We start from the raw sequence: 10,940 nt of genomic DNA, 5'->3' as shown, positions 1-10,940 counted from the left end.
ATGGCTGCTGTTTCCCTTCCACCCTCCGAATCTCCTAAGAATCTCCCCCGTTGCTCAATCCAACCTGAAGCATACAGAAAGGGAATTCTGGGAAAAGTAGTTCCACTTAGCCAAACTGATCTCTTGCAAATCTGCTGTTGGATGTAAATATAGCTAGAGGGCAGAGGAGATCCCAGGACTGAATCCAGTGGCACTAAAAAATGTAGGAGCCAGGAATATGAGGACTGCTAGAAAGTATCTGTTGAAGAGAGCATCTCCTTCTAAGTGAATTCTTATAGACAGTGCTGGCTGGAAAGAGGATGTAACAGCTGGAGTGTGGACCATGAGATGGAAGCCATCTATTAAAGAAGGATGAAAAACAAGAGAGAAAAACCTTATGTCAGTAGTGATCATTACTCTGTTCACATCCTCCCTGGACTTACCCTGGACTGCATTTACGTGAGGGAGAAATCAACTTTTGTCTTATTTAAACCACTGTTGTTTTGTTTTTTCTGCCACCTGCAACCAAATCTAGTTCTGAATGATAAAGTGGACTCAAGAGAAGATGGGAGGTGGAAGGGGGGGAAGTGAATGAAGACAGAGTACAAATATTTTTAAGAATTTAACTATATGTTGGATCTCAGAAATGGGTTTCTAGTTGAAGGGTGGTGAACTCAGAGGGAGCATTTATTTTTTAGATGAGATGTTACCCATTTTTCTATGAGGTGGGAGATGATCCAATAAAGAGGTTTTATTTGATCCTGTAGAAAAGGATTAAATTAAAGCAAAGAATTGAGAACTGAATAATGGGAATAATGGATAATTCTAGGAGAAAAATACTGTTTACTTGACTGCTTATTCAGAATGGGGAAGAACATTGTATGTGAATCATTCTTACGCCACACAGAGGTTCATATTTTATGGTTAACGTAGAAAGAGCATTCTGAGAATTTAAGTTTATTAGCATATTTTTATCAGGTAATTAAAAAGAAATAAATGATATGTCATGTTTTCAATGCTTTAAAGCTTACTTCATTGAAAATAATTGGTAAAATGACTTTTTTACTCTAAAATTTATGTCACTTGAGATACCATAATTTGACTTTCACCTTTATTTGCCACATACTTTGTTGTTTCTTGTATTTTAATCCTGGATAGAGCTTATCAAGCTTAATGTAGGATCATGAGGTACTAATTAGCTTTTCTTGCTTAGTTACTAAAATTTCTTTCAAAGTGTACAGTTTCTATTGAAATTCCACTTTTATATTATTCCTTACAATGATAAATGACACACCTCCAGAACATTAAACAATGTATTGAAATTCTTCTGCAATTAATATTAAGCAAAACTACAAAACACACTAATTTTTCCTTGGAAACATGTTAATTTCTTAGCCCTATCTAATACTAAGGGGAATACAAGGTTGAAATTATTCTTTCTGTTTAGTTCTCTTAGAAAAGACATTGTTTTATTTTGTTTTTATTTGTTGGTAAGCAAGTAGTGTGAGTTTAGGGTTTGGGGCAGTTTATATTTTCTATTCATATGTTTGCACTATTGCCTATTTAAAATATGATTATATATAGGGAATACACATAGCGGTTATGTCACTGTCCCATAGTAATAGTAGTATTAGAGATGTTTTAGGTATGTGACAAAATCATCCTGGAATCAGGGCTGATTAAATTGAGTTCTCCAAACTACAAAATCTTCAACTGGGTTTGCTAAATTTTAATCAATGCGTTTGAAAAAGACATATTTTACAATTTATTACTTTTATTTCTGTCTCATTTATGGCCATCTATTCAAAATTCTGAGCCTTTTGTGAAAAATATTTCCTTAAGTCTCAATGTTCTTAAGACGTCTTTAATGTTCTGCAAGGAACAATTAAGTCCTTTGAAGATCCACTTACATCAGCCATGAGTATGTTCAGAACATAAAGTGTCACATTATCACTGGCTAAAACATATTCTTTATTTTGTAATAGGAAACAAGCTGTGAGCACAAATTAAACTTGTAGCAAGATTTAGTTGACAACTGAAAACATGTAGTACCAGTCCTGACCTCCTCATGGTGCTAGTGTTATGTACTGGGACACAACAAAGCAGAGCTACCTGGTAACGCACAATAACTTTCCCTCATGCTGCCCATCAAAAATAATCATACTAATAAAATAATAGAACCAAATAAAAAGACACTAAACCTGAAATCTTGCCTTGTATAAAATTTTGCTTATGTGCAATAAACAGTTTTGCCAAATGATTTGTGGAAATTATAGGAAAGCTAAGTAAGAGATGACATGTAATGATGAGTTTAGAGTTCTTGTTTCATCTTTGGGGTCTCACCAAAGGATTCAACATAATATTCTTTTTTCTATGTATTGTTTTGTCTCTTCCTTGGTTGGTTATTTGGTATGGTATTAAGGAAAGGAAGTCCCTGGGGGGAAACAGGCCATTACAGGATGCCTGCTAGCTTTTTTTCTTTGGTCACTGTGATTCCTTTGAATTCCAAAATTCACTTTCAAAGCCAAAATGTGATTTATTTTGAATACTGATTTTCTGTCAGATTCTTCACAACTTTAGTGTTTGTTTTGATTTATTCTAATGTGAAGTAGGTGTATTTATTGAGTTTATGGCAGCTTTATGTGATGTATAAAGTTTTATATTCATCTGCCAATTATATGGCAATTGAAGATACTCTAAAACATTACAAAATGACCTTTTTGCTTAGTGTCTTGCCAACTGAGTAATGGACAATTACAATGGGCTTTATCTAAATCCTTCCTCTTCTTTCATAAGGGAACACAATTGCTTTTCTCACTTTATGCTTACTCCTTGATCATTCAAGCTTTGTCAAGACAAGGTGAATAACTCGGGAAATACCCAAACAACAGAAAGAAACTATTTTTTTGTCTCTAAATATTTCAAGCCCTTGTAAAGTGCCTTGCAAATAACAGATGCTCAACAAATATTTGTTGAATTTATCACACTATGCCAGTTGGTTTTGTGCGACTTCAGCAGTGGTATGTAAAAAATGATGGAAGGGAAAGATATTGTAGAGAAAGTGAAAGAGGACTCAGACTTGAAATAAAAGAGAGTGAAAGTTTAAAAACTATTGTATTGAATTATCAATTCCTTTCTGTTTCCCTCCCTTTCTCCTTCTCTTATTCCTTTCTTTTCCTTCCTGTCCTCCTTTTCTCTCTTGCTGCCTTGGTTCCCTTTTTTCCCCAAAGTCCAGAAACTGACCTTGAAAAAATTAAACCACTTCTTGCCAGGATCACAAAAAATATGGGTGGTCTTAAATCCTTGAGTGAGATTAAAGAAGCCAGTGGATGGAAAACTTCTTTATTGCAGTTTATGATAGTTATTACTGGTCTCATACTGAGTCCATTTCTTATGTGGATAGAGTACAAAATGTCTTTAGCTTAGGTACATTAGTGGTAAAGTTGTTTGAAAATGTTGAAATCTTTTAGACAAAATAATATAAACATCAGTAACAATTTATAAGTGATTTATTATCTTTAAATCTTTCCTTGGAAATTTTTTCTATTCTTGTAACAGTAACTAGAAAAAATATATAAAATAATAAATAATAATATATAAATATATATATGCACATATATATAATATTTCCGGAAGTAAGAATAATCATTACCTGACAATTGTTTTTAAATATCTGTTTTCTTGGTTTCTTTATGAATTCATTCTTTAATAATTTTGCCTACTGTACTTAGCCCTGGGGTTGTGCCTAGTTACCAAACCAAGAAAACTCAAGTCAAAGTTAGCTTTCAAGGGTCAGTATTTAATCAACCAACCCAATCATCACAGTGCGGAGCTGGGCACTCTGTAACCTGAAATGGGATGAACACAGGATGTGCTCAGCTGTCTGACACAGTCTCTGATGTGGAACTTTATCTGGTAAGTTCAGTCAAAGAGCCTGATAGTTGACTGAAACACTCAATAGCTGCCTTGTAAGGTAAGCTAAGCTATTAAAACTATATATACTACATTATTAAAATTTATTAAAGATAAGTTCCTGCTAGTGTAATAATATGGGACAGCTATTATGAATTTTTATCTTAATAATATTTGCTGAGAAGGCAAGTGTAGTTATTGGGAACCCAGTCCACGGAGTCTGGGTTTAAAATGGTGGTTGGGCTGCTTTCTAGTATTTCCCTTAAAACAGGTTACTTAATATCTGTGGCCCAATTTTCCTTAACTGTTAAGTGGCAATAAAAATAGTACCTCTTTCATGGGATTGTCATCTGGGTTAAATTACATTATATTTGAATGTGCTTTGCACAGTGTTTAGCATATAGAAAACAACAAATTAATAGTAGCTACTATTTTTATTTCAATAAATGGAATAGATTTGAAGCACAATCTTAGGTATTGAGGATACTATGTCATGAATTAGGATTACAAACACTTCCTATCAGTGCCCATTAATAACTCACAAATATATGTTACAACAGTCATGGTAACCAATAAGTTACAACATATTATGGAAGAAGTTTCTGTTACTTTAAAAATTAATTGATTGGAGCTCTGCCTGCTTTAGGAATTCTATATAACTCAAGAGGAAGAACATACGGGGAATCTCTGAGGACCTACAAATTAAGGGATTTTCAGAGATAATGACACTTATAATAATAATCGCATTTTGCCATAAAGAGGGACTGAGAAACATCACTGTTCTTTGGTTAAAGGCAATCAGAGCCAGGACCTTGTTCAGAATGCTTCTTCTGCTCTTCTTTATTGTGAAGGGCCTAAAGGAAATGAGAATAAACCTATAATAAGTCAGAAACAAATAATTTGATATTTTATAAAATACCAAATTTGCTTAAATTTTATGATACTTTTTAGTTTTCAAATAGCTCGTTCAAATGAAATTTTAGTTGTCTAAATGATGACATCAGAATGGCTTCAGCCACCAACCAAACCTCTTTCACACAGGCAACTGGATTGGATCCTGGATGGAACTAATTGATGGGATGTCATTTTCTAGTACTACCCTCAGGAACATAATTTAGTCATTCATTTTTCCTCACCTTCTTAAATCACTGAATGTGGGAAGTAGTCAGCACAGACTTCTGGGTATCTCATAAATTCTGTGATGTAAAAGCATCTAAACAGACTTACCAATAAAAGCATCAGCAGGCTTGATTTGTAAAACCCAGCAGCAGCAGCGGCGGCAGCAGCTGCAGCAGCAATAGCAGGCCATATTGGTGGGACACTTGAGATGCTCCAGACCAGAGATCACTGGGATAGCAGGGCCTGCAGGAGTAGACGAGAGATTAGCAAAGCTGAAATGCCATGGCTACTGGGAAGTTTTATCTTGAGTACTAAAAGGGCTCATCATTGCTGTGGTCGATTTATGGTGTAAATCATAATGCTCCTGAAGTGTACTACTATGTCATTCACTCATAAATACTGTTTAAGACATAATTTGGGGGTAAATATTTGATTAGGAAAGCTAAGAGCAAATCTCTCTTCATTCTAGAAGTGACACGAGGAATCACTTTACCCCTTATCTGACCTCCAAGTATCCAGATCTCACCCTGGCTGCATTAACAGCTCCTGTTGAAGTAAGTTTTAGAGAAAGATAGGAAGAAATACTGTGTCAGTGACTTCTTGATGCTTGTGCAAGAGCACGTTTTTCCAAAGTAGGTAAAGTGTGTCAGGAGAGGCTATGCTATGCTGTGGTAACAAAACAAACAAACATATGTTTAGTTCCTGCTCATATAAAGACTGCTGTAGGTCTGGGTAACTTGGATCTATGTGGTGATTCAACAATCCAAGATGCTTCAATCCCGCGATTCCACCTTTTCTGCATCCCCCCTCTTCCTTTGCTACCAAGAAGACTTGAGAGAGAAGAAAAAATGCTTACAGGCATTTCACTATCCTTAAGGGGCATTTCAGTTCATAAGTGACACATATCACCTCTGCTCACATTTCTTTGTCCAGAACTAGTCAACTGGCTTTGCCTAACTGCCAGGGGCTGGGAAATATAGTTTCCAATATACCCAGGAAGGAAAGAAAGATTGGATATTCTCAAGGGTATTGGAGTGCAATATCTCCCACAGTTTGCAAGAAAATCTTGAGTGGTGCAGAGATAAACATTTACATTTTAATTTGTTTTTACATGTATTTGAAAAAATATAAGTAGTACGTCAAGTCTGTAAGGTTATGTTTTGGCATTATCTATAAATTTGCTTTCTGCTAGAAAGGTAAAAGACAAATAGAGGATTAAAAGGAATTAGCAATGACATTGGTGACTGAAGAATAAACCAAAGCACATTCTAAGGAACCCAAGGAGCCCATTATTCTGCCACAGACTTTCAAAACTGCTCTTCAGTAATCTGAAGGATGACATGTAAAACTGACGAGGAATCTTGGTATGCAACTGGCATTCATAAAATTTATCCCTGAACTGGGAGTGAGGAGGAGGGAGTGCTTGTTTGGAAAAATTAAAAAACAAACACACTTACCCACATTTAATGGTGTGATTTTTGTGATATAATGGGATGGTTGTAATATCTTATCTTGCTTCATTTCCATAATAGAGTTAGGACAGGCAATGGGCAATCTTAGGTAGAATTTCAGGTTCTGAGAATAGCCATGTATTTGTAATAAAAGTTACAGGCACTACCTTCACTTTTCCCAGAATCCTATCATTAGACAACACATATAAAAGCTGCTGTTTACTTTCTAGTTACTTCAATTCTAGAAAGTAAAAGAGGATTCCAAAAGCACAGTACTTCACATTTAGAGCAACTTTTAGGTCTGTAGCTCATCAAACTGGCTTTTAAAATATGCAAGCGCCTACAGGGACCACCCCAGCTTAAAAGTTTCTAAATACTTCATGTTGCTTTACTGTTAAATAATGTTTAGAATTTGTTATCTTTTGTAGGCCTTGAAAATCTAATTATTTATAATATCCAATGACATTTACATTCTGCTAAATATACGCTGCTTGGGCAAGAACATATCCTGCTTAGGAAAATGGGCAGAGAATTTGGCTATGGATTTGCTTATATATAGTGCATGATATTGGGGTAGCCTGTGTTATCTTTTTGCTATAGTTACATGGCTTTTAAAACATAATTCTCAAAAACTGTCCTTAGTCATTACCATTTAAGATGCAGAATAAGAAAAGGTTTTTATCCTTCTTGGGATCATTTGTTTACCATTTCACTCTCGGCTATTACATTATCAAATGTCTATTCAAGTTTATTGCTATCTTAAAATAATGCCATTCATTTCCATGCCAACAGCTACAGAGTGTTTGGTTTAGTTTTTGAGATTGATTGAAAGTAGATTGTAAAGTTGACCTATTGTGTTAAGCTTATTTACACAAACAGAGTGTCTCGGAAAATAAACTCTGAAAGTGCATGGCAGTTGAATCCTAAGGTATTTCACATCCTGAGTTTTCTAATACCTGCTCTACCAGGGTCTGTTGGGTAGAGAATGTCAGTTTTTCCGTAGTTACCTTACCAAGGAGAAAATCGCTTCAAAAATTCATTTATTCTTAAACTTTGAGGTGCAATGTATGATTTGCTTTAGAAAATAGGATTTGCTTATTATTGATTTAAGAGTTTGTCTAAGTAAAATAATTTGTTAGTCCTAACACATCTATGAAACAATCACAGACATTATTTCCAGGCCCTTGAGACATACTTTTCTTTTAAGAATTGGAAATAACATTTCCAATTAAGCATTTAAAAACAAAAAAACTTATATGAGTCAATGAAAAAATTAAATTGGTTATAGGTGACAACTAGACTATTTAAAAATGAATTAATATTTATTCAAGGGTTAATGTTGTTGAGTGTGCATTTAAAAATCCCTTCTGACGTCCCATCCTTGTCTGTTACATGTTCTTAAATAATCAGCCTGTATGATTTCCCCTCCAGATCTCCTCTCCTCCCGCTCCCTCCCACCGCCACCCCCACCCCCATTAAAACGCGGACTTCTCTCCTGCTACTGAGTTCCGCGGGGGCCAGTTAGAACTGGGAGGATCAGAGCAGGGCACGTGGACTAGAAATACTTCCTAGAAACAGCAAGTACGCTGCTCAACCCTGCCTGAACTTTCCCTGTAAACACAGGGCGCTGACAGAACGGCATCCCTGCTGGGTGGATCCTGAAACTCCTAGAGGGAATGGCACTTCTTGTTTTTAATTAGCAAGGTGAAAGGTGAATTAAAACTAGCTGTTTGGCAAGTCGGTGCAAGAGGCTGACTTCTTTCTGAGAGGCTTCAACGAACCAGAAGAGAAGAGCTCCACGGAAGAAGGCAGTGCGTGTGCTCGAGTTTTTTTTTTTTTTTTTTTTTGTGAATGAACCGCTTGCTGAAGTGACACAAAAATACAGCTTCTTCCTGAATTTACTGGTTTAGTTACTCAAGAGAGGTCTAGACAGGACATGCAGGACATGGCTCTGAAGACTCACTCCTCGGAATGTCCTCTTGCTCCGGGCTTATAAACAACTGTCCTCAGGAAAGAGAGGCTTTACATATCCAAATACAGCCTGACAAATGGCACTTTGGGACTGTGCTTTCTGATGACAACACACTCGGTTTCTGACAAAGCCTCTCGCACGCTGCCCTGGAGGGAAGTCCTAAGTAAAACTCAAATCCGCCTTAAGTGAGGATCGGAGGGCTTGCACCGTGAGCACCGCCGGCATGGCATCTGCGGGGCACCTTATCACCTTGCTTCTGTGGGGCTACTTGCTGGAGCTTTGGATACGAGGGCACACAGCTGATACCACACACCCCCGGTTACGCCTGTCACATAAAGGTAGGTCGCCTTTTTAGATTATTTTGTTAATTTTTTAAAAAATCATTTAACATAGGTCTGTGGTCTCCAAAGACCCTTAAACTGCACCTGAAAAAATATATTGCAAAACTGACCTAAGATTCCACGTACCCCTGATTAATATGTCACACTTACTACATCTGAAAATAGTGCAAAATCACATGCCAACTTAGAGATGTTATTTTTGTCTTGTAAACATAGGTTTTATTAATAAGTTCACTCACCAGAGAAACCAGGAAGAGAGGGTAGAAAGCAGGTTGTAAATAGCCTGGAGAGGCTGAGTGCCCCAAGTTAGCAGTAGGTATTTAAATACCTATTTATGCATTGTGGGAGCTAGGGAAGGGGAAGGGCTTTAGAAATTGAGGTGCAAATTAGGCATTTTTTCCCATAATGGGGGTGAGAGGAGGAGAAAAGAAAATTCCTGAGAAGCAAAATTATTTCTTACCCATGATAACAAAGTCATTACTATGCAATTACAATGACTAACAACTAATATAAATCAGCTTTCTAATTGAATTAATTATTAGAATTTTTTGTGCATGACAAAAATATGTAAAGCTTGTAACAATCCTTGTAACCTGATTTATTTTTATTAAAGTATTAGACACTATTCACTAGCATCTGTTCTTTTAAATGTAAATTTGTATTGCTCTAATGAAGATCTGTCTATCAAAGAGTACTTAAATATTTTTTTCTGCAACTCTATCTTGTAAAGCAGCAGCATACTCATAAGTAAATCATCAAAAGATAGATTTTGCATCAGGACCAGTTAAAAGCCAGTCATGAAATAGATTTGGTGATTCCTCTTGTAAACAAACAAACAAGCAAGCAAACAAACAAACAGAACCTACATTCTGAGAAAGTGACTTTGCTGAGTTAAATGAAAATTGGAATAAATAATGAGGAAGGAATTATTTATTAGCACCAACTATTGAGACAGATAACAGATACAATAACGATTGCATAAGAACCATTTTTCAATTTTGTAAGCTTCTAAATTATCCCCCACTGTAGAAAGAACAGCAGCACGTATTTTTAAAATATAGTTAGAATATTTACCAGAAGTAGGAACAAAAAGAAAGGCCTCATTTTTATATGACATGATTGGTCTTTTTGTTTTTTTATTGGACAACCATAAGTGGTCTTTGACTGTAGACTGTTCCATGTTTAGAGTAGCTAAAGCCTGTGGATATCTTCTTGCTGGAAATAGAAGATTTAGTAGCTAATATGAATTTAATAAAAACATTGGTATTAAATTTGTAAAATGTTACCTAGAGTTAGCACAAATCTTTTGATTGGAGAAGCTGTATCATGGGATGTGTCAAAATGCATATTTCTAGAAAGTTAATGATTAAGCACATCAAGAGGTAAAAAAATTGATGTGATGGGATATGGACAAATGAATATTCTAGAATAAGTATAATAAATGGGTTGGTTTTCTTGGCAGTGTGGATGAGCTGCCAGTTTTGGCAAGCTAACGTAATACTGTATCTGGTATTAACCTTTTATATATCGTTATTGGGGTACTTGTTTTTTGATAGTTCAATATCATATTTTAATATTTCATTAGAGAGCTTATAATTTGGTCAGAGCATATCAAAAATCTGACACAATTGATTCCATGCATAGTATTGTTGTCAGCCTCATCTTCGCTGTCTCTCTTAATCAAAGAAATAATTATAACTGATTTTATGAAATGAGTCACATGGTGTGGGAGAAGAACTGCTAATATCTGTGTGTACACTGGACTGAAAACTTCCAAAATGTTTTTCTTTGGCTTTTCTTACCCCTTTGGTTTAATGGTATCAGCTGAAAATGTACCAGATTTGGCTTTTGTAAAAAGACTATTTAAGTTCCCTGACAATAAGATGTTCACATTTCTTGTGCAATTTAGTTAGCAAAGCTGGCTAAGAGATCACACTAGAGATGCATCCTGAAACAGCAGATGCTTACTGGACCACAGGTGCCTGCTTCAAGTAACAGGAAAAAGAACAAGTGTCGTAGCAGGAATGTTCAGCGCCATAAGCCCAATATGAGGAGTCGATTTACCCCTTTGGAATTTAGTGGACAATTTTATAGGTATCCAAAAAGTAGGGGTAGGATATTTCAGAGTATAATCTTTTGCTATCTTGAATGATATTGGTCGTGGTA

The 10,940-nt window shown here is 35.8% G+C and overlaps 1 protein-coding gene across 1 annotated transcript in view; it reads left to right on the top strand.

Annotated features, from left to right (window-relative positions):
• The first annotated feature begins 8,405 nt into the window (after window positions 1-8,405).
• Window positions 8,406-10,940, top strand: part of SEMA3E (semaphorin 3E) — a 281,726-nt gene continuing 279,191 nt past the window's right edge. The window contains exon 1 of the mRNA XM_037836538.1: window positions 8,406-8,771. Coding sequence (XP_037692466.1) covers window positions 8,657-8,771 — 115 coding nt within the window. The 5' untranslated portion in view covers window positions 8,406-8,656. The remainder of the gene's footprint in view (window positions 8,772-10,940) is intronic.

The sequence above is a fragment of the Choloepus didactylus genome, chromosome 5, assembly GCF_015220235.1.
Source record: "Choloepus didactylus isolate mChoDid1 chromosome 5, mChoDid1.pri, whole genome shotgun sequence".
Lineage (NCBI taxonomy): Eukaryota > Metazoa > Chordata > Mammalia > Pilosa > Megalonychidae > Choloepus > Choloepus didactylus.
The sequence above is the reverse complement of the archived record's forward strand: the minus strand, read 5'-3'. Positions and strand labels throughout refer to the sequence as shown.